The sequence below is a fragment of the Hyalella azteca genome, unplaced genomic scaffold, assembly GCF_000764305.2.
Source record: "Hyalella azteca isolate HAZT.00-mixed unplaced genomic scaffold, Hazt_2.0.2 contig5432, whole genome shotgun sequence".
Taxonomy (NCBI): domain Eukaryota; kingdom Metazoa; phylum Arthropoda; class Malacostraca; order Amphipoda; family Hyalellidae; genus Hyalella; species Hyalella azteca.
The window spans coordinates 297,867-322,974 of record NW_025935622.1 but is presented as its reverse complement, the minus strand read 5'-3'; the positions used below and the strand labels follow the sequence as shown (position 1 = coordinate 322,974).

At 36.2% G+C, this 25,108-nt stretch overlaps 1 protein-coding gene across 1 annotated transcript in view; it reads left to right on the top strand.

Moving 5' to 3' along the window:
* The window catches only part of LOC108666323 (nephrin), a 41,037-nt gene extending 16,582 nt beyond the window's left edge, over positions 1-24,455 (top strand). The window contains exons 3-17 of the mRNA XM_047880476.1: positions 1,636-1,838; positions 2,100-2,210; positions 7,356-7,559; positions 8,285-8,436; positions 9,062-9,199; positions 9,281-9,305; positions 10,410-10,540; positions 11,430-11,589; positions 12,540-12,634; positions 13,289-13,487; positions 14,867-15,035; positions 17,866-18,014; positions 21,367-21,500; positions 22,110-22,368; positions 22,945-24,455. Coding sequence (XP_047736432.1) covers positions 1,636-1,838; positions 2,100-2,210; positions 7,356-7,559; positions 8,285-8,436; positions 9,062-9,199; positions 9,281-9,305; positions 10,410-10,540; positions 11,430-11,589; positions 12,540-12,634; positions 13,289-13,487; positions 14,867-15,035; positions 17,866-18,014; positions 21,367-21,500; positions 22,110-22,368; positions 22,945-23,396 — 2,581 coding nt within the window. The 3' untranslated portion in view covers positions 23,397-24,455. The remainder of the gene's footprint in view (positions 1-1,635; positions 1,839-2,099; positions 2,211-7,355; positions 7,560-8,284; positions 8,437-9,061; positions 9,200-9,280; positions 9,306-10,409; positions 10,541-11,429; positions 11,590-12,539; positions 12,635-13,288; positions 13,488-14,866; positions 15,036-17,865; positions 18,015-21,366; positions 21,501-22,109; positions 22,369-22,944) is intronic.
* Positions 24,456-25,108: the final 653 nt, after the last annotated feature.

The following is a 25,108-nucleotide window of genomic DNA, read 5'->3' as shown; positions in this document are numbered from 1 at the left end:
TGTAGTGAACAAGGAAAAAAAATCAAACCATTTAAAACGTAGTGAAAAAACTTGGAAGTGAATTACTTAAATAAAATTTCGATTTGTTTTATTAAAATTCATTTCCAATTTTATAATTTTATTTGTTTTCATTAAGCCTAACTTTGCTGGGAATATTTCTTGGGCACCAGTAATAAAAACACTTATTCCATTATCATCAGCTAAGATAACAATATTTTTCAAATCTAAACAGAACTCGCAGCATTTTATTTATTTTCTATAATAGAAAAACAAAAATACGCGGCAAAAATATGATGGCGTCCGCAATTGCTCAAAACTCTTAATACTAAACTACTAAGTCATCCCAAAATTAAAATTATAAATTGATTGTGAAATTCGAAAGCCTCTAGTTTAATTTTTTCGACAGCAGATTTTAAGAATATTTCTATTCATATTCAGTGATTAAGTGAGGAATAATAATATAGTGCTGTTGTAAGTGAAAGTATTTTATTTAGATCACTTAAATTAAGTGATTGGCTGAGGATTTTTCTTTATGCTTTTATATCTAGTGATTGGCTATGGTGTGGTTGTATTTCTGAATAATGTTATTTTTCTCCCTGATTTTATAGTTAGAGATTGCCTCAGATATTATTGCATTTCTGAGTGAAAGCATATTGCAAAACTAAATACTATACTACACTTAATTATGTGCATGTCAAACTTATATTCGCGAAGAAAAAGCTTTTATTTGTGTTAAGTTTTCTGACGATGCTTGCCATCATATTCATTCAGAGGTTGAAAATAAGTAGAAATTATGGAACGGAAAAAACGAAATTCTCAGGGGCAAATTTAATCTCATAGCTTTGTCAGGGATAGAAAAAAATCCACTGGCAGTGAAAAATTCTCACGCATACCGTCCACTAATAATAATAATAATCTAACGTTAATTCTAAGTGTATTAGGAGAAATTACCGAGCTCTGCAAAACACACTTGAGCAAGATCTCCGCGGATCAATTCTTCGATCGCTGGAGTTAAGTTCATGGTAAAATAATTAAAACACCGGTGCTGAGGTCACGCTATTAAACACTTCAAGCTACCTCGACACCAGACCGATACACATAAAAGGGCACGTCGATAAAAAATTCCCCTTACTAAACAACCTCATCCCTCACCGACACTACCCTCTTAAGATAATGACTTGGCGGGCTGTTTAAAGTGTGGCTATGCCCTCAACACAACACTTATGCCCTCTTGCCTTGATGATAAGAAAATGAAGCTCCGTCTTTACGATCAGCGGGACTTGGTAACAAAAGAGATAGTTAGATCAAAGAACGTCAGGACCCATCATTAACACTTAATTGGAAGTTTATATTTCGCTCCAACGCGCTGAGTAATGATAGTACCATTTCTAGGGCATTTTTCCCTCGTTTGAGTGGAAATCATTTGAGTTTAAAATTTTTCATGAAATTTAATGCTATTTTATAGCAAAGCGATCTAAAAGTGATTGAAAAAAACTGAAATTTGATTATTTCCACTTCCATTGCAATTTCATTCCTCTGCGTTACAGCTATGCACGATGAGGTAGACTTGAGTTTCCGCTCAACCTAAAATTACATTTACAAATAATTACGATATTATACGACGTTTTTGTGCAGTTATGACCTGCGCGAACTGTCGGGGCCGCTGCACTGGCACGACGCTGCCCTGCTTGGGGCACGAGCGCTGTTTAAAGCCGAGCCAGAGTCGCAATACCTGCAGCTAACCGACCTTGTTGCGGCCGACGCCGGCCTCTACAAATGCAGGGTGGACTTCAAGCGAGCGGCCACCATAAACAACCGCGTCAACCTAACTATAGTGGGTGAGTCAAATTCTTTATACATGTATAAGCCGATAATAAGCCTCGAAACATGTATAGCATACAAGGTACTATACTATATTACTGTATACTATACTATACTATACTATACTATACTATACTATACTATACTATACTATACTATACTATACTATACTATACTATACTATATACTATCTTATACTAAGCTACTATGCCATACTATGAAACTATACAATATTATATGTACTATGCTCTACTATAACTTGTTCTTAACTCGACCAGTGCCCCCGACTGCGTTGGTCCTACAGGACGAGGAAGGCATGCCAGTGCACTCTGTTCTGGGTCCTGTGATGGAAGGTACCAACCTGAGGGTATCCTGCGTCGCGTCGGGCGGTGAGTTGTCACGACTCTTACTTCTAGAAATTAGCAGCAAGCTTTCTAACAGGGAAATGACGTTGAATTAACGTTGATTTGACGGAAAAAAGTTAATAGACGTAATAAAATTTAACGAAATAACGTTTTATTAATTTTAATTAGATAAAACAATATTATTTTAACGTTAATTCTGGAAAACGACGTCTAATTAACGTTGATTCGGCTGAAAAATGTTTAATTCGACGTTGATTTAATTTCAGAAACCTATTGGAATTCTATTAAACCATTCCACTACATCCACTCCACCTAAAATTGCTCCAAATTCTATTGTAAAGTAAATAGTCATAATGATGATCCGAATGTCGGACACTAAAATGTTACAACATTCATTACAACACTACAGAGAATCTGTTATAATTGAAAATGTTGAATATAAAAATATAAAGTAGGAATACCGAAATACGTTCCATAAATAAAGAAAACTAATATGCACTACCTTCCAAAAAATTGAAATAAAAATATAATATATCTTAATTAAATTAGCATGAATATAATAAAAGCAAAATATAAATGACATATTAGATTTTATGAATACAATATAAGATTGCTAACAAATGAGTTTTGGACGCAAACAAAATACTATATAATTCTTTATAATAAATCAAAGTCTAATAAAAATTAATAATAGTGAACTGCTCGTCAAGGTTATATACATCAATGTGCTGCCATATACGAAAAAGAATTTTTTTTCACGAAAACGAAAGATTTTTATTATGATAAAATAAAAATACTATTACCTCTGGAAACGCAAATGGCCTGGGTGCTCGAATGGGATGGGTGCAGATATCTTTGATATTTGTACTATCTTTTCATATTATTACTTTGAGCATGACTATTGAATGTAGTCATGCTCAAAAAGACAAAATAGTTTTCATCCATAACACTGTAGTATAACGAAGTAAGTTTAATTGCCCTGCAGAATAACACTGACGCTCGTGTCTACAGCTTGTCGCTGAATCAAACAATAACGGGATTTTCATTACTAGATGCAAATTTTTAATTGCTTGTTCCTTGAGGAATATATGATCAATGTACATGTTGTACAGAACACAGCTCCGCAAATACTAAACATATACGTGCTGATAAAATTGCTTGAGAAAAATCGCACTGCAAATAAATGCTACAATGATCTGATTATAATGAAATATGTTCTTTGTTATTTATTTGTGGACGTTTGTGTATTTGTTCGCAGACGACGCCGAAAATATATGCGCTGTTCGGGCGCTTATCTGCGATCGTGACAGGATATTTCGGGGGTCTGACAACTTATTATTAGTGGGAGAATAGTAACGTAATATAAAATGAAAAGTTTGGTACACAAATTGGAATCGGAGTATTATATTGGTATCTGCATCTTTAATTTAGGAGACGCAAAATTCTTTTTTATGTATATTATTAAACGAGAGTTAAGTAGCAGTTTATGGTGAATGCGGGTAACGCTGGTATTTCTTAGATTAGCATGCATTCATTAGCTTTATTATTATTAGCGGAATTTAGGATGTCGTTGTTCAGAATGATTTGATACGGGATTCAATTTTTGCAGGGATTACTGTTTCCAGCAACCCCAAGCAAACCTGCTAATTCTCTAAAAAATTAAATTACATTATAACATTACATCAAAATCAAAATGCAATAGTATTATTATCATTTGCAATGGGCATAATAGAATAATCCTATTCATTTTTGTTCACCATTTAAACCGAAATAAACCATCAGAGTTTTGTGCTTTATTCAAAGTATTCATCAGAGCCCAAAGCCCTAACAATTTTTCGATACCGTTTGATGCCTATATAAGCCATAAAAGTCCAATCGAAATCGCCAGACAGTTCAGCGGAAGACATATAACTTTTCCGGTCTGCTTCTACTTTTTGCTGACAATGATGTGTTTCCTGAAACGTTTGCGAAGAGGTATTTCTGGACGTGATCCAGTTGCTGAAGCTCTCCAGAAACTTGTAGAGACTCTCCGGGGACTTTAGCAATACAATAACACGTTAGGCCGAACTGCAACGCTTTAAACTAGCACTACAAACCAGTGCTAGGTAGAATTCTAAGCGAACATTTCAAGTATGCAACGTGGAGACTACGAGCCAATGGTTCATTTCGAATGATGATTTCATCGCAACTTTTATTATGGAATAATTTTGACTATCACTAAATTGAGACATTTAGAATTGTCCGCGATCTTGGAGGCTTTTCAATGCTTCTTCGAATTTAGAGCTTTCTGAATTAACAATGTATTAATCGTTCAGGAATTTGAGCAGAATTTTTTTAGAAAAATTTGATACATAAAAATTTTTTTGCCATCATTGCATCATGTAAAAAACTGGCTCGAAATATTACGGTTATTTCGCTACTCGACGTTATAAGGCAAAAAGTTACTTTAAAATGTATGAAGTAAACATTTAATTAAAAATCACTTGCTAGCTGCTAAGCTACCGTCAATTACGGAGATAAATCAGGTTTCTATCTGCATACGTCTTCACACTGCGAAGGAAACTCGCAGGCAATTTGGTCTGCGTCGCTGGCAATCAAGATTCATGTCAGCGTAATTGAAGACCATTACGAGACGCACAACTTGTCGTCATTACAGTGTGATGCTTGATTTAAATTATATTAATTTAATAATAAATTAACGTTGCAGATGAAAAGGAAAACACTGTGATTAAATACGGTAAACTGAAAATTAAACTAAAAATAATCAAATATACAAGTAATGTGTTTAGCTCTGTCGCAAAAATTTCCGCCCGAGAGAATTATATTCAAGTAAACCATAATTTGTGTGCTATAAATACTGCAATAATTAAATTATATTTCTCATGTTCTGCAGCGTTCTGACTTTCGTGCGTCCACATTGAGTAGGAATTGGTAATGCACGTACACTTCCCCATCATTCAGAAACTTTCATCATTTATCATCTAGAAACTTTTATCATTTATCATGCAATATGAACGTACAATTTCGCTGCCGCAGAGACTGCTCACGAATTATAAAATTGCATTTTGACAGCCCGTCCTAAGTTAACAAATGTTAATTTTAGAAAATCATGTATGAAAATTAAAATCATAATTGCTATAAAGTTACGATGTCTTATCAGCTTGCACCCTCTCGGCATATCGGAGATAGAGGAAAAAAATAAGAAAAAAATTAATTATTGAGCCAAGAATATACGGACAAAATTATGAAATAATATTTTTCAAAGAATGTAATTAATATCAAGGAGTATCTGTATTATATATGTTTATCTAATAAGATAAAGAGTATATTATAGCGAGCAGTGTTCCTGGAAGCTGATGTACAGATTTAATGGATGATTACTTGTGCTATGATCCTTAGCGCTTGTATGTATGATAAGACAGAGCATCTATCGACTACACTCACGGAAATAGAGGAGTCTTGTCCAAATATCGATTTAATTTTTGCCCTTGTGTGGGTCATCCTGATATAGTTTGCCACGGCAAAATGGAGTACAGTGCACCGTTTGCTCCCTGCTCTGTTTATGATGCGGGTAAGAAAGTGTGTCAATATTTAGGCAACCTGACCACTTCATTTCTCCTAGTGTAATAGCGCTGCCGTTTGTCCCAACAACATTTCGTGTCTGTTGAACTTCCACTTCACGTTTGGGAATCGCTCAAGGTCACTCCATCATATGGATCTAAAATTAATTCTTTCCATATGATAATAAAAAACAAACAATTTCAGATTTGAATGATGAAATTTATTGATGTCGAACGCAATGATGGTTTCAAGCTTTTAGTGTATTTGTTCATGTTTAACCAGGTTCAAAAAAGCAATGGAGATCAAGTGGCTATTTTGCATCAAGATAATAGAAGATTTGAAGCATACAACGAAGCATGGAGCGCAATATTGCAAGGGATAAAGAACTCCTGAACACTAAAGAAACTTGTTGATCCGCCCGTACGCAACTCCTTTATCCTTCCCGAGAAACTTTTACTTTGCAGGATTTGGCTTTTGATTCGCTTTAAATTGCGCCCAGATGTTGGAGAACAATAGATTGGTGGGAGTATAATAAAGATTTCCAGTCTCCTTATATATAGCATTGGGTTCAAGTCAATAATAACCTCAACCTTTTATAATTTCATTGTAAGAGATTTTTATTGAAAATCATAACCATTGCCGCAATTAAACAATTGCCGACTGAGCAGGAGGTTGAATAATTTCTTGATGAGAGTTTAGCATTATATAGAAAGATAAATAAATTAATCCTCACCATAGACAATGCCCGTCGGTCAATGATAACCCCAAAAATGCTTTTAATCATTCAGTATTTGTATCGATAATTTCGTAATCTATGGAGAAGTCCGTTGTGAAACAATGCTCAGGTCTCATGTTCTCTTGGATGCATCAACTGAATATTTTAAAGAAATCAATCGAAGTAAATATTATAATGGTGTGGACAATCTTTAGTGATAAAACATCTACTATCGATCATGTCCCTTGCTAAACTCGAGTGCTGATTGTATCGCTCAGTTAAAAGAAGAAGAGTCTCCCACAACAGCACGCAGTGAAGCTTTTAAGTTTAATTATCGAATATATTTATGAAATATCATATGATAAGGTATATTTGAAACAAAACTTTGGCTAGTGAACCAGTTTTTTAGTTCATTTTGTACTCCATTGATGCCGGCGCGTGGATGCGGGACCATCAGGGTATAAAATTTGGTTTAAATGAAATTAAAGTGGTTTTGAAAATTCAGATTTGTTTGGGTCGAGAAGGCAATGGTAACCCCCGGTACTAAATTTGCCACAGCAAACTTTGTATTAGATTTTGCTTCGACAAACTACGCATTAAGTTTTGCCTCAACAATTATATAAATTATGTATTAATTTGGAAAAGCGAACTGTGTATTTAGTGACCTTGCTGTTTATGAGAATGCACGAGGCATTTCAAGCCAACTAACAAATACATAAAAACTTATTTCAATACATTGAAAAGTTCTTATCTCTAAAAATTCCACGGATTATCATTTACTAATACTTTGGCCTTCTGCAGGCCCAGACATAGTGTTGAGAAAACACAATTTTGCGCCCAGCTACTAGCTTCAATCCTGTTTTTCTTGATGGCTTTGAATAAATTACCCGCAGGCTCACCACCCCCGGACCTCGACTGGGTGGTGAAAGACGAGCTGGTGACCGCAGCTCACCAGACCAGGACGGCAGGAGTGACCATCAGTCACGTCGTGCTCAAAAATTTACCCCGCGAATACGTCATGACTGAAATTTCCTGCAGAGCTCACACGGCTTCCGTCGCCAAGCTTATGGTCGCCTCCGCTACCATCGATATGAATTGTGAGAATGAACTACGAGCGCCTCTGTAGCAAGAATTTATTGCTGGACCGCTGAGAACATTGATGCCGGTCTTGTAGTTGATGAATATTGGCTTTAAGCTGTGAGCTGTGAAAATTAGAATTTCTCGGTACAACGTACATTTTACCCGAATCTTCAAACGAAGTTTTTCAATTTAGAACTTGTATCATGTCTAATATATTATTCGTAATTTCGAACATTGGCTTGGTTAATTAAACCTGAACTGATCAAGTTCAAATTCGACAAAAATCTTGTACTAAGCGAAACTTGATTTAATGAAGTCTTACGTACGTCTTTTTGATACACCTTCCACAAGTAAACCTGAAAAATTTATTTATTCATTTTTGATACACCTTACACCAGTAAACATGATAAATTTATTTATTTATTTTTGATACATCTTCCACCAGTAAACACGATAAATTTATTTATTCATTTTTGATACACCTGCCACCAGTAAACACGATAAATTTATTTATTCATTTTTGATACATCTTCCACCAGTAAACACGAGAAATTTATTTATTATTTTTTGATACACCATACACCAGTAAACACGATAAATTTATTTATTCATTTTAAGTACACCTTCCACCAGTAAACACGATAAATTTATTTATTGATTCATTTTTGATACACCTTCCACCAGTAAACACGATAAATTTATTTATTTATTATTATATCGGATCTCGCTACATTTATCTCAGTACGGCCGCTGGAGGCGGTGATCAGTGAGCCGGTGGAGCCGTTCTCGGCAGGCCGCACCTACGACCTCATGTGCACCTCTCGCGGCTCCCGCCCCCCGGCCCTCATCACCTGGTGGAGGGGCGCCCGCAGACTGCGGCCCATCGCAGACCAGGTGATGTGTTCGTTCGGTGCAGCAGGGGCGCCCGCAGACTGCGGCCTATCGCAGACCAGGTGATGTGCTCGTTCGGTGCAGCATGTCTGTGATGATACATCCTTTGACGAGAAGGCGCTCTGATGATACATATTGATGATAAAGAATGGCCGCTAGCGACGATACAGCACGTTACTCGTTTATTTTTCACTGTATTGTCGTTTATTACTATTAATATAGCTCTTATCACAACACTTCTCTTTAACTTCACTATTGATATTTTATCGTGAAATGGGGGCACTCTGATGATACATCTTGCTGATAAAGGGGCTCTCTAATGTTACTTATTGTGAAGCGGGGCACTCTGATGCTACATATTGCTAATAAATGGGGCTCTCTAATGATACTTTATTGTGAAGCGGGGGGCACTCTTTTAATACATCTCTGTGATAGTGATACGAGGAGACTCTAATGATACTCCACTACGACAAGGAACACTCTGGCGATAGGTCATTATGAGACAGAGACTCATTAATGAGCCGCTGGCGACGATACAGCTCGTTACTCGTTTATTTATTATTTCATTTATTGTATTGTCGTTTATTATTATTATTATAACTCATTTTATATTCGCCTTGGGCATCAGACGTGGCAGGAAGGCAACGTGTCGCGTTCAGTGTTGCGCTTGGCCATCAACGCGAGTCTGCACGACCAGACTGTGGCTTGCAGAGCGCACAACCCCAAGATCCCTGAGGCGGTCGTTGAGGACAGCCTTAAGCTCTCTGTTTACTGTGAGTTATTCTGCAGCTTCTATAACTTGAGAACAACTTCATAAATACTTGATCTCAAATACAAATAACTCGAGGACAGCCTCAAGCTCTCTGTTTACTGTGAGTTATTCTAGCAGCCTATTGTCTAGGTACTACTCAAACTTTGTAGCAGCCTATTGTCTAGGTACTACTCAAACTTTGTAGCAGCCAATTGTGTATGTACTACTCAAATTTTGTTGCAGCCTATATGTGTAGGTACTACTCAAACTTTGTAACAGCCTATTGTGTAGGTACTACTCAAACTTTGTAGCAGCCTATATGTGTAGGTACAACTCAATAGGTTACATAACTCACCCAACTTTAGTCGCAGTTTCATACAATTAGCCCGTTAAATTTTTGCGCATTTGTGGCTGGTAAACATAACAAGGTAATTTTTGAGCAAACCAAACTCATTTCTTAGTATCTACACAACACAGGAGTTCCAAACACTAATGGTGTTCACTTGTATTCTTCAGTACTTCACTGAATACTAATAGTGTTCAGATTATCAAGAAGCTCATTTCCACCCTCATAAAGGGGCAGTCAATTCAGTTAAGTATTCTCAGAATAGACCAGGCATTTGCGTGCTTTTTCTGGCGCTCTCATTAGACGGAAGGCGAGAGTTGATTTCAGCTGCAAGAATCCAATTGTCATTAAGTTTACGTTATTGCTGGATCATTGTTTCATTGTCTCAATCACCCCGAGCAATGCATGGTGCCGAAACTAGCGAATCATCTTATTTGTTATCTAAATTGATCTCGTGTTTCCATAGTTAATTAACTGGTTTTAATTTTACGCATGTTGGGACCTTCGGATTCAGCTACCAATTTGATCATATTGATTTTTAAAGAAGCAAACACGTTAACTTTATTCTATTGGGATCCGTAAAAATGTATAATTCGAACTAAAGCTCTCTCGATATATGAAAAATAGCGTAATGGCTTTGACGAATGAATAAATTTGCCAAATATCGCTGAAATTGAAAAATGTTCAAAATCTATGTAAAGAAAGATTGTAGTTGAATCTCTCATTTTTCTCGACAGGCTTATTATATTTTCCTCTTTATTTGTAAGAAAGAAAGGCTGTTTACTCATTTCTATGAAAAATCTAATTTTATTGAAGAAAAAAAGATAAAAAATTTTAATTAAAATAGTTTTATTTTGTGGGATATTTTTGATGAACCAGACGTGCCCGAGGTCTCAGTGGGCTTTGGAGCCTCTCTGGACCCCGCGAATATCAGAGAGGGCGACGACGTTTATTTCGAGTGTTTCATCAACTCGAACCCACCGGCCTACAAAGTTACGTGGCAGCACGAGGTGAGTGCACTCCTGGTATAATTATCATCCCTTAATGTGTTATTATCTTCATAGGTATCATAAGTGCCAATATAAAGTATGTTGCCACATGGCGTGACAACGCAAAGTGCGTGCAATGCAGCACTACGAGTAAATACGCTTGTAAATCACAAAACAAAATTCATATGTACATTAAAGCCATTGTCACTGCAAATTTGAATCACTCTATAACTTTCACACGTTTTCAGCCTAGGTTTCAGTCTGTGCTAACAATACTTTCAAAGAGACGCTAAAATACACGACAACTAATCGTGCGTGTTTTGGAACGAGAGTTGCACCAACAGGTCTAAACAAACACTCTGGGAACGGCAAAGAAAACCTAATTTAATGTCTACTGTTTATCAAGGAAAAATTTTAACTGTGTTGACCCAGCTAGACTGTGTTATATATGTATTTTGTTTTAGATGAAAATGACCGAATATTTACTGTGCCTATGTACGAGGTCTACAGAAGGGATATTAGTGTTATCTTTTCATTCTTGAGTGAGTCAGTGACAATTTAATTGAGTAATAGCACGGGATGTACTATTAAAGATATTTACGATCGAGTTCCTATCTCCGTCAGCCAATCACTGAAGGCTTTTCAAGACAAACCAATAGCAGACTTGAAATTGGCCACTACATATACTCCAACAGTTCCGAGTACTTGGGCCGGTGCATATGGATACTTAAGCAACTACATGTACCTAAATCTTCACATGTACTTAGGTGGCTATACGTACTTGAACATTTACGTTTACGTAGGCCGACACTTGTACTTAGACCGCTACTTGTACTTAGGCGATTTCTGTCCCTCCAGATTCAGATTTCCTAAGCCAGGTAGCTTATGTGTTTTGTGAATGAACTCACAGGGCCAAGAGGTGCGACAAGACCGCGATGCCGGCGTACTCGTGACGCAAAACAGCCTCGTACTACAGCACGTTCACCGCAGGCATGCCGGCGGTTACTCCTGCAAAGCCAGCAACGTGGAGGGCGACAGCATCAGCAAACCGAGAATGCTGAAAATCCTCTGTGAGTTTAATTCTGCCTTGCAGCATTTTAGGCGACTGGATCGACTGAATATCATCAACGAGTTTAGTTTCCGTCTTGCTCTTAAGTCGCACGTCGTTTAATCAGAGAAAAGATTAGGACTTTGTTTAAATGGAGATGCACTTTTCGCTCTCTTAACGAGTGCAACAAAGTGTAACTATTTGAACAATATGAGAAATTCATTTTTCTGAGGGGCGTCTTTGCATTTGCGTAAGCCTTGGGCACGCTTTAGACTTTAGATGATTAAAATTTTGTGACCTAATATCGACAATACAATTAAACTTCCACTTAATTCACTCCTTTTAAATGATCGATCACCATATCCATATAAATGGCTCGTTATATTCAATTATTTTCATGCTTTAACTATTCTCAGAGTTAAAGGCTTCATAAGTAATCCTTTTATTTTCTGGTGCAGCTTTGCATTGGAATTTTCAGAGGCGGTTGGGCATTGCTGAGTTATTGTAGATAAGAAGATCAAATACATACAATAAGTAAACTAAGAATGATCATAGCTATTTTGCGCAATATTTTGATCAAAATAAAGAATTATTACTATTACAAAGCATCAGCAAATAACTTTCTGTCTCACGTAACTGAGCTCATCAAACTCCTTGCTCCTAGTACGCAAAGTGTTATCACTTTCTAATGTACTATTCTTAACGCGATTAGTTCAACACTCAGCGTTCTAAAAGCTGATGTAAATTTACATGATCCGTGCAATAACAAAATTATTTTAGTATGAATTTCCTTTCTTCTATTTGACAGCAAGACAAAATATCAGTAACTAAAATTTTAGTACGAGTTTCCATTCCTCTACTTTACAGCGAGACAAAATATCAATAATTAAAAAATTAGTATGAGTTTCCTTTTTTCTATTTGACAGCACGACAAAATATCAATAATTAAATAGAAATTAAATACACCGGCAGACGCGCCGGTCTGCAGCCCTGCTCAGGTGCAGACGTACGGTGCAGCCGTGGGGGAAAGTGTGACCGTCACGTGCAATACGGAGGCCGTGCCTACGGTTAGTGCACTTCACGTGCTTGTGTTCGCATTTAAGTTGATATTAACTAATTATTTTTTCAAGTAAGATTCGGAAAATTTCAGGACTTGACGTGCTTGTGTCGGCATTTAAGTTGATATTAATGAATTATTTTTTCAAGTAAGATTCGATAAAATTTCAGGACTTCACGTGTTTGTGTTTGCAGTCAAGTTGATGTTAACTAATTATTTTTTGTCAATGATGATTCGAAAAATTTCAGGATTTGTATGGAGTTTAGGTAAATTTTAGGAAAATTTTGAAGTAAATTTATTGAGAAAATATATTAGAGAGTTTTGAAATTAATTTGCCTTGAGTTGTATTTCTCTTAATAGTTAAATTATTTGTAAAGACTATGATAAATATTATATTTTTGCCCATCACATTGTGTAAGATGTAAGAAATCCCCCTCAAAAAATTGTCCATGATACATTTTTCTATAAAACGAAACCATTAGTTTCAGGCCACATTGAACGCCGGTACTTAATTTGCTATGAAAACGTTTACCATAGCTGTGTTGTGAGCTCATTTGTGAATAAATGCCTTGTTGGTGTATAATTTTTATAGTTCTATCATAATCACATCATATCACCGTCTTCCTATTTAAATTATGCAACTTGTGCTTCATAACCTACACAGGCCTCGCGTTTCTACTGGACTTTCAACAACACATCAGAAACTTTCGAGGTTCCTGAGTCACCCTTGACCGGCCCTAAAGACATCAGTCATCTTGAGTATATCCCCAAGAGTGACTTCGAGTACGGCACATTACAATGCAGAGCCGAGAACGCGGTCGGCAGACAACGGGAGCCTTGCATGTTTCAAGTTGTCCCTGCAGGTAAACCAGCGCTCAGTTTTGTTTTTGGCTGAGAAGATCCTTTTGCCTCCTACAATATCTCTTCGGTTTACGATTAGGGGACAAATATATTCTATAATATATCTAATTAAATAAATGAATAATATATAAATATATTTTGTAAGATCATTTGTGAATAAATGCCTTTTTGGTGTATAATTTTTATAATTCTATCATAATCACATCATATCACAGTCTTTCTATTCAAATTATGCAACTTGTACTTCATAACCTACATTTTACAATATATTCATAATGTAATAAAATGAAAATAAATAAATAAATAAATATTAATAATAATTTAACAAAATATTAAATATATTATTCAAATATAGATTGGGACAAATATTATTATATAGGTTAATGTAAACGGTTAATGTAACGGTTAATGTAAATAGGTTAATGTAATATCCATAACGCTTGCTCATTGGATATGAATACTAGATAGGAGTTAGAAGTTGAGTGATTAAGGCTTCAGAAAAATGGTTTAATTTCTTACAGATATGGAAGCATGCCCAAAGCTAGTGCAAAATTTTGTGATCGTGCAATAACAAAAAGAGTTTAGGATGATTTGCCTATTTTTCTGTTTGACAGCTGAACAAAATATCAAGAATAGAGCACTTGATTTATTAGTGAATCTATTCATGAGTTTTTTCTTATATATTTTCTTATATAAACTTTCTGTACATATTTTCACCATGTCTTAACATAATAAATCCGAATGAAAAATGATGGGGATTATTTTTTTGAATACTTTGAGCTTGATAAATTTAATCTAAAGTTTGTGATGAATGAGCTCAGATTTTGGTGATAACCGTCAATTAGGTTTGGCGTAACGACCAGATTCGCGTAAAATTTAGCTCATTACTTCGCCAGAACTTATATCGTACATCTTACGATTTTTGTTATCTCGTGAAGTCATTAAAGCAGGTACAATATATCCACGGCAACAACTTCTATCATGAATGTGATTATCACCCATGGCAAACTTACCTAGAAAATAAGCTAAAATATAACTGGAGCTTGATCCAGAAGTGCGAAAAGACTTTCAACACTATACCTCTTGTAATGTTTGTTAAGGTTTTAAACGCGTTTTGTTTCATTTCTAAGTAGTTCTTGCAGTTTATAATTTAGTGAATCTAAACATCATAGTCTTAATTATTTTCAAGTCTACATTAATCGGCAAGCATTTATAATTTACAAAATGACTGTCAGAACGACTGTCAATCAAAAATTTCCTGAAAAAATTTAACCCAACTATTTGACAGGCCTATAAAATTTAAACTTATCATTGCTTTAGCTAATATAAATGGTCTATCTTTTCAAGCATATTTCTTATGTTTTCATACTTACATTCACAGCTCGTCCTCAGCCCCCAAATGAATGCAAGGTGACGAACGTGACTCCTAGCAGCGTGGCGGTGACATGCAAGCCTGGTTTTGGAGGCGGACTGCCTCAAACTTTCCATATGGAAGTCAGGTCCGGCAGGCCAGACACACTGCAGGCAAACGTGTCCGCATCCAGCCCTAAGTGAGTCTGATTCTTGGGGCGGATTAATGCAAACTTTCCATATGGAAGTCAGGTCCGGCAGGCCAGACACACTGCAGGCGAACGTGTCCGCATCCAGCCCTAAGTGAGTCTGATTCTTGGGGTTGATTAATGCAAAGTTTCCATATGGAAGTCAGGTCCGGCAGGCCAGACACACTGCAGGCAAACGTTTCCGCATCCAGCCCTAAGTGAGCCTAGTTATGGGGGCGAAGATTGCGTCTAACTTCACATATGGAAATCAGTTCCGGCAGGCCCGACATACAGCAAGAGAACGTGTCCGCATGCAGCCCTAAGTAAGCCTGTTTCCAGCAGCAGATTGATGCGAACTCTCCATATGGAAGTCATGTTCGTGAGGTCGTGCACACTGAGCCAAATGTTTTCGCGTCCACCCCTAAGTGAGTCTAGTTTTGAGGGCGAAGATTGCCTCCAACTTCACATATGGAAGTCAGGTCTGGCAGGTCCGACATACTGCAGGCTGAACGTGTCCGCATCCAACCCTAAGTGAGTTAGATGGCGGCCAGTAATCTTGTACGCAGGCGGCTCGATGCAGAATGTATAATAAGAGGCATGGCTTGAAACCGAGTACGGTCGTTCAGAGGATAAATTGGAAAACTTTAAAAATATATTAAATTTATTACAGACGCAACTGGAAATAAATATTGATAAATTGATTAGGCTTTGAATATAAATATTGATTAGGCTTTTAAAAACGGTTATTGTTACTTATTTGTAAATAATGTAACCTCTTTTCTATGAACGAGTGTCAAATCAATGAGTAACGTACGATTACGTATTCTCGTACATTTTGCTCCTGTGCAATTTTGGTCGAAAGTAAGAAAAATTTGTGTGATGTATAGTTTGTATTTTGCTTCGTCAATTTTAAATATGAAATGGTTTGAACAAATCTAACAAAATTTTCAAATCACAAACATACAGGAGAGAATCAATTATATCGAATATTTCGCAGCTTGCTGTTGTTTTTTCCGTACTGCGAATTAGACCTTTTTAGCGAACTGAAAATCAATATTTTGGGGCGGAATTTTTCGCAGTTATATCAATTTACGAAAATTTGTATTTTCATTGGTTAATTAACTAATTTGGATGCCAAGAGGTTTTCAGTTTAGTATTCATTAATGCTCAAATTGGTTTTACACAGCAGAAATTTTGCTAAAACTGTTTAGGAAGTGTGAAATAATATTTCTATAACTTTATAAATACGAAAGTTTAAAAGTTTATGCCGAAATCATAAAAAATATTGTCAATTAGACACAAACTCATTTGAAGTATAAATTTTCACAGTTCAAGACCGGAAGTTAAGTGTTGCATCGAGACTGTCTTGTGCGTGTCGGCATGTCATACAAAATTCATGCTGTGCGACGGCAGTCGCTGTATGAATGCCGTGAGAAAAATGACAGTGTCGTGAGCAGTGTTGAGCCAAGGCAAATAGAAGGAAGTCAATTTTGGTGAATGGCACTTCGTAACTTGGTGAGTGTTGGGCTAAAAAAAAATTTTACAAAAATTATCTCATGATGTGGGGCAGCAAAAAATCTCATATTTTAATACTCCAGAACTGCGGCTCCATTCGAATGAAGAATTCGTTAGAGAAATTCAAGTGGTTAAATCAGGCGTCAGTGATTAGCTCCATTTCAACTAAAAGGTTTATAGGCGTGGTTGGGCATGATTTTAAATTTATTGAAACTTATTATTAATTTTGATATTATTAAATATTATTATTATGTATATATGTAATTGTTATTTTATATATATTATTATTATTGTAATATTATTATTTTTTTATTAATATAAGCCCACAGAAGTTGGAGTAATATCTGCAACCTGGACCTAGGAGAGTAATCTTATTTAGATCAAAGTTTTTTTCTTTACTGCTTATAAATTCTGCCCTGCATGAATTTCAGAATTTTCCAAGTCTCCCCTGACCTCGCGCAAGTTTGCAGGCGCTCGCCAGTCCGCGATGAAAAGCGTCGGCGACAGAGACAAGTGGAAGGCGCCACAGGGCATGAGCAAGCGCAAGGCGCTCACGATTTATAGCAAACTTTTGCATTAAAAATGTTCAGAGTGACGCACTACACTGGCTAATATTTTAAATGTGATGATTTATTAATGTATAAATATTAGAATATAATTTAATAACTAATAATATAATGGGACCTGCTGCGCTACCCCAGGTTCCAGGTTAACATGACGCCTTGCCTCACCCCCAGGTTCCAGGTAAATATGACCCTATGCCTTGTCCCCCAGGCTAACCTGATAGCATGCCTAGCACCCAGGGTTCAGGTTAAAATGACCCCACTCCCTGCCTCCAGGTTAACATGACTCCACTCCTTGCCTCCAGGTCCCAGGCTAACATGACTCCACTCCTTGCCTCCAGGTCCCAGGTTAACATGACCCCACTCCCTGCCTCCAGGTTCCTGCATTGTTAACATGACCCCACTCCTTGCCTCCAGGTCCCTGGTTAACATGAACCCACTCCCTGCCTCCAGGTTCCTGCATTGTAAACATGACCCCACTCCTTGCCCCAAAGTCCCAGGTAACATGACCCCACTCCTTCCCTCCAGGTCCCAGGTTAACATGACCACTCTTGCCTCCAGGTCCCAGGTGAACATGACTCCACTCCTTGCCTCCAGGTCCCAGGTTAACATGACCACTCCTGCCTCCAGGTCCCAGGTTAACATGACCCCACTCCTTGCCTCCAGGTCCCAGGTTAACATGACCACTCCTGCCTCCAGGTCCCAGGTTAACATGACTCCACTCCTTGCCTCCAGGTTAACATGACTCCATTTTTTGCCTCCAGGTTCCAGGTGTCAGGACTGGAGAGCGGGGCTAGCGTGCAGCTCCTGATTTACTCCGGCAACTCGCGGGGACGCTCGCTGCCCGGCGTCAGACTTGACGTCGACCTGCCCAGCCTGCCCGTGAAACAGCTCGAGACTCGCCATGATACAGGTGACTTTTGGATTAATTAATAATATGGTAAATACTATATTATTAATGAATATATTATTTTTTCTTCATAATCCTATTAATAAATATTTCTTAATTAATATGATTAATTTCAGAAAACACTACGTCGATAAGTATTTAAAAATAGTTTCGAAATAATATTTCAATGTTGATCGAGATGGGTAATGATCAATTTTGACATTAAATTATGCTCAAGTGAAACTATACCAATCTAATTATGAACATATTTTAATATTTCAATGTCGATGCAGATTAACTTTGACATGACAAATTTTTGAGAAAAATCTACATCAATCTAGTGATACAAATATTTTGAAAAAGTCTTTCAATATATTCTCTTGCCGTCATCGTTGACGCTCCGAGGATGAACGCGTTCAAGAATATACCCATGCTAGGTGTAGATATTTGCAGAGACGAGCTATGTATAGATAGATATTTATGCAGACGAGAAGTGCCTCCCACCTCAGAAGCCAGTGCATGAGCAACACCTACTTAACTTCAACGTCAGTTTTGGACAGAACTGGTCAATGTTATGAGATAAGTTCTTAGATATCCACGAGACAAGTCAAGAGCATTCCAAGAACCGGCGACTAAGCAAACTTGGCCTATTCTTCAACGCCCCACATTACTATCCTAAATTAAACTATCAAAATAAGTACAAATTTCATTAAGAACTTTATTTACCTTCATTTATGCATGAAAAATCAGTCGTACAATGTTAATATCGCCCATAATCGCCCACTGATTGTTTTCGTTCTGCAAATATTTGACTTCAAATTTCCGTAAGCCTGAAAGCCACGGTCGCCACGCTCGACAACGTATAGAATGTCGCTCATATATTTATAGCGGCACGAGTGCATTCAAATGCTGAATTGAAATCCCATCCCCCACGGTGTTCGTGAACAAACCCAAGAGAGGTTGTCTCGCATATTTAAATATTGGCTCCTTTTATTTCCCCATGAGCGAGCACGAACGGCAAGAAAATCTATCAAAATACGGCTTAAGGACTTACGTTATTTTGAAAGACTCCAGCGTGTGGCTCATCGATTATTAATAATTCAATGCGTTCAAGCTCTTCTCTAAACATCGACTGCGCTCTCACGGTCCTCTAAAAATTCCCGCGTCAACCGATGGGGAATCTCCATAATAGAGTGAATCGAGCGATAGAATTGAGTGCTGCAGAAAATATAGGATATGAAGCTCGGGATAAAACATTGCTTCAGTGCAGTATGTGTGATATGAAGCTGGGAATAAATGAATGCTCAGGTGTCAATATGAAGCTTGGAATTAATGTCGAGTATTGAATAGGAATATGATATGAAGCTTGGAAAAAACGTATGCTCCAGTGTAGAATTTAGAAACTAAAGCTCTGAGTAAATCAATATTCTAGTGTGAAATGAAGGATATGAAGCTTGGAATAAATTAAAGTTCTCATGTAAATGAACGGCAAAAAAATTCTCTGTGATATGTGCATAAAGAAAGATGAATAATGTATTATGAAGAAGTAGGTTGAGGAAAAAAATAATATATAAATGAATTTAAGATTTTACATAATCAAGTTTGATAACATGTAAGGTGCAGAAAAAATTTATTACAGCGTAATATATCTGCGAAATAAAATGTAAGTGCATACCGACAACCCTGCTTGTGAATCTGTTATATTTTGTTATAACAAAGAAAGCCATACACGACGAGCAAAAAAAGTCCCAAGGTTTAAAATATCATCAAGGATATTGTGTGTTGTGTATTAATGAGTAACGATAAATTCGATCGTAATCAACATAAAAAACGTTCGAAGTAATATTCATTTAAAATAAAGCCCGTGGCATGGTGATTTAATACAGAAATCGATATAATTGTACACACACATAAATTGATGATAAAATTGTAAATACAAAATTTGATAAATAATCTTTCAAAAAGTAATTGGGGTTGTTCTGCTTTAATTTTTAATAAAGAAGAAAATATTTTTAGGGACTGCGTTAGGCTTTTTACGATTTTTATTTGCCTTTAATAGAACGACGTTACAGTCGAACATTTAAACGAAAATTCTACGTAGTCGAAAAGTTTCTAATTTTAGAAATACAAAAAAGTCTGTGGACTTGCGCCGCCTCACATCGACGACAGTTACTGTACCCGGAAATAACGATGGCCGTGGCCCGTTGGAGCCTCTTGGTCGCGTAGCTTTTTTTCATCTTAAAAGTTTTATTTGGAGGCAAGTTTAAGATTTCAACAGGAAACTGTCGGCCCTAAAATTCCGATTCATTAGTAGAACTCAAAGGCCCGGCCGAGAGAAACTAAACTTTCATCGTTTATTGACCTGTAAATATCCGTTTGTGTAACGATGAATGAATTCTACTATAGCCATTAGCTAGCGCGATGGTGTATGTGTCGTGCCGAAATCACGGAATTGCCGATTCTTTGGAATCGGCAGCCATTTTGCCGAATTTGTAGAATCAGCATTTCGCTGTTGATTCAGAAAATCAGACGTTAGAGTTAGAACATAAATCGACAATTAGAGTTAAAAAAATGTTAGGTCAAGTTCCTTTATATTTAAATATTAAAAAAAAAACTTGGTTGACTGAACTAACCCCAGATTCCTATTGTATAGAAATGCTGATTCTACAGATTCGGCAAAGTGGCTTCCGATTCCATAGAATTGGCTATTCCGTGATCTCGGCACGACATACGCATACATCATCATGATAAGAATACAGATATGATATATCAATAATTATAATAGCGATGAAACCATTAGTTCACACGAATTTCCATCATCTCGTTTTATTGACTTCGTAGAGAATTGACAATTAACACTCATGTCTCCACACACAACCTTAATTAATTAATTTAATATTGATCAGCACAATAGATCAACACTATTTGCGTACACTCAGAACAATTAGTGAGACATTTGAAACTGCGATGAACTTTTTGCCCTTATGTGGGTCATCTTGACCCAGTTTGGTCTGGCGAAAGAGCTTTTCAATACTACGTTTGTCGCCATTTGGAAAAAAATAATTAAATTATAATATTATTATAATAATAATAATAATAATATCTGACAAATCCATATGGTGAAAAATTTTAAAATAATCATGTACATCATAAGTAAGACTATAAGATGAATTATAAAGTAAAATATTATAAATTATGAATGTTTTGTTTGTGAGAAAAAATTAATTAAATAATATTATTATAATAATAATAATATTTGGCAAATCCATATTGTAAAAAAATGTAAAATCATGATGTACATCATAAGTAAGGCTATAAGATAAATTATAAAGCAAAATATTACGAATTATAAATGTTTTGTTTAATGACTACACAGAAGGAAGCTCAGTACAGACACACAGCGACCCTGGCGCTGCAGCGGCACTCAACTACGCGAGCCTGCTGGGCGCATTCGCTGGCACCATCACTGCCGTGCTGGCACTCACCTTCGTCGCAGTCCTGTCTTTCAGAGTAATGATTATATTATCTAATATTTTGTATATTATTAGTAAACCTTCAATAATATTATTATTGAACCTTCAATAATATTATTATTGAACCTTCAATAATATTATTATTAAACCTTCAATAATATTATTATTAAACCTTCAATAATATTATTATTAAACCTTCAATACTATTATTAATAAACTTCAATGGCATGAGTCCACTCTATAATTCTCCAACTGATTATCTGGCAAGATTCCTTGTAAATTATAAGCAATGATTAAAATTCTGACGCTATACCCTTGGCTTAAATCTAAATAAGTAAAACTAAAATTCTGATAATATATGTTATGAATTCAGAAATCCATGTACGAATATAAATTCTTGTATTATAGAATGAAATTCCGATAATATGTTGATTATTTAAAAATAATTAACATTGATAATTGGTTCATTAGCTGATAATTAAAACTCTCGTTGTTTTGTATCATACACATTAATTTAAAAATAGCTTACGACAAACTATTCTATAATTATATTAAATTTCCATCGCGAATCAAATTTCCATTGAATTAATTTCCATCATTAATGAAGAAGTGTTTTTTCAATATTTTTGTCACATTTTGGTCACAGAAGCGATGCTGTCACCGACAACAGCAGCATCTCTCAGACCAAAACGATCAGTTGACAGACTCGCAGACCTACGCTCCTAACACCAGCGGAGACCTTAGCCTTCCTAAAGAATCTGAAGTAGCACCAATATCTGTCACCGACTCGCTCAGTATTGACGCTGGGACCTACAGAAAAAAGAAGCAGATATCTTTAAACCTCTTTGAAAATACAGAGGGAGAAGCCACCATCATGTCGAGTCCTATGACATCTCTCACGCGAGGTGAGGGTTTCAACTACATTGTTTAAATTTAATTGTTTTAAATAGAAATTATTCAATCATAAAAATCGAATATCGTATTTTGGAATCGCAGATAATATTGAAACAAAAACCTAAAGGGCTAACCATGTTTGTTCAAATAACTAACTTTTTAATTTACGTATACATTCAAATTATATTCTCGCAAACAATAGTGGAGTGGTGGGTTTTAATTTTGTTAGATAGTAAAAGTATATTTTTTGTTGTTGTTTCCACAAAAATTTAACTGCATGTTAGAGAATAGGTCACTAGCAATGTGGATATAACTTAGAATGTCGTCGAAATTATTATAGCTTTAAAATGCAACGACGCACTGAGGTATGTTGATATTAAAATCACTTTGGTCAATTCATATTCGACCACCCGATTATTCGTTCTCTTCCTTTTACATTATTGTGGAAACTATTCATATCAAACAATAAAAATGTTCAATATTCCTCTTATATCTCACTTCCCCCAATATTTTCTATTCGTAACTCCTCTTTGTGTTCCCACAAGAAACCTGATCAAATTGTAGTTCCCATTTGCGTCGCTTTGCAGATTGTCCCTTCAAAGGAAGCCACAAGACAAAAGTATCCGGAGATCCTATTTGTTTCTCCACAAATGCTCTCGAAACTCCAGTGGTGGCGACCACGCTTCCTCACTTTTCGAACCGATCGTTTATCTTTGACGAAAAAGGATCTCAAAACCGACGATTGAGTTCATCAACTCCCCCGGAGCCAGCTCCTCCAGATCCAGTTTTGCAAAATTCCGTCTCTAAAGTGACGTTATCTCCTTTTATGCTGACGTCGCAAGAGCCTAGCTTACTTCATCTGGACATGGGAGCGACACTCGTGAGTAGAAACTACTCTGCATCTCGCGCTCTGCCAGGTATGAGTTCTGTCATCCAGAAACATGAAGCCTCTCCATTACCTGCTAGTGGCCAAAGTGGACTTCAGTCCTCGAGTTTGCATGGGACTGACGAGGACGGCCGGAGAGAGAGTTCAGTGTGACGTTGGTAGGCGGCAGTCTTGTTTTCCGGCTGCTTCTTCATAGAAACTCTCACACAAACGTTCGTCATATGTTAACTTGTGTTAATTAAACTAAATGTGCGCGGAATTATTTTTTGAGTTTCAGGCATGAATTAGGCTGCAATTATCTAGTTTTTAAATTACAAGCATAATTTATAACTTTTACCAAATTTTGTTATCTTTTACATTCTAAAGTCTAATAGAACATTACTTAAGCAACATTATATATGGGCAATTTAAATAAACAGGAAAACTAGTGACAAATCAACTCTTCTTATTTTTTGCACAATTTTCACAGTTCATTCTTTTCTCAGTTAGTTCGTTCATCATGTGAAGAATTCAATTAGAACATTTCACAGCTCTAATACTCATTGCTTTGAAAAAGTAATGAAACTTTTTAAAATTTCCACGTTTATTTTTTCCTATAAAAAGTATTTCTCTAGCCGTTGTAATAGACCAGCACTGGGAAGTTTGAATAGCTTGTTATAAAGAATGACAATCATCGCTCAATCAAAGTTCGATTAAAAATTCTATTCGCTATTTACCAGAGAGAAAATAATGATTTTATCAAGGAACACTCTAATACATAATAGATTTTTTCTCTATGCCTGCTCACAAATATGAATTGGCTGAGGTATTACTTGCTTCTGTAATTTATTTTTCACCGGACTTTGATAATGGTTCTATCAAAAATGACTTTAATTTTTCTGTAATATGAGTTAAACTTACATAAATTTCAGCTGCTAATCTAGTCTTTGATTTAAATTATTACCACCTTACATAAATTTTACATTTTGTGCGGCCGATGAAGCATTTCAAAAGTTTGGAGAACATTGATTTTATGGATTTAGAATAATTATTTTTTTCAACTGTAAAATTATTTTTTTCAACTGTAACTGACAAGCAGGAAATTTTATCAGGGACTTAGGCATTATTGCATCACAATCACGTCTATTGTGAGGATTGTGCGTGTAAGTTGGTACAATTACATGTTTATGCTGTTTTAAATGAGATGTGTCATCACTTGGCAATTGTTTTCTATAAAAGAGTGGGACAAAATGGCTGCGTTTCTATCCTATACAAGTTGCAAAAGAATATTCATATGATTATAAAGAAGATATTCTTTAACAAATAAGCAAAGTTCTATTCTTGGCATCGGTGTTATGAGAATTGAGAACTTGTTTTTCTTCTACCAGTAAACAATTTGGAGAATTCTAAAAATAAACAAGATAATTTTCATATCACAATCATAACTGAAAATATAAATTATCTAAATTTTCCATTCAGATAGATGAAATGATAATGAAAAAATGAATGTACTTTTGAAAGATGAGCCTCACACCAGAACTCAATGCCAGCAGCAGGTATGGAAACTTTTTCTATCCCGAATCGATCCTGCGTAGCATTTTTTGTGATGTCTATCAGCGGCGTGTCTTCATCCGATCATTTGTCAGCCGTGAGACGTGCCCGTAAATGGCGTTCTGTAAAAATTTGCTTCTCCGTAATCTTTTGTCTAAGGAAACCTTGACCGACGGAAATGCTAATCGTACCCAAAGTCCTAGTAACGATAGGTACATTTAGCAGACAAGGGTTATCCTGCTTCTGCGGATACGTTTACCGTCGTCTATGATATTCGTACCTAAAGTCCTGGTAACGATAGGTACATTTAAATAGCAACGAGTTTTAAGATGGTT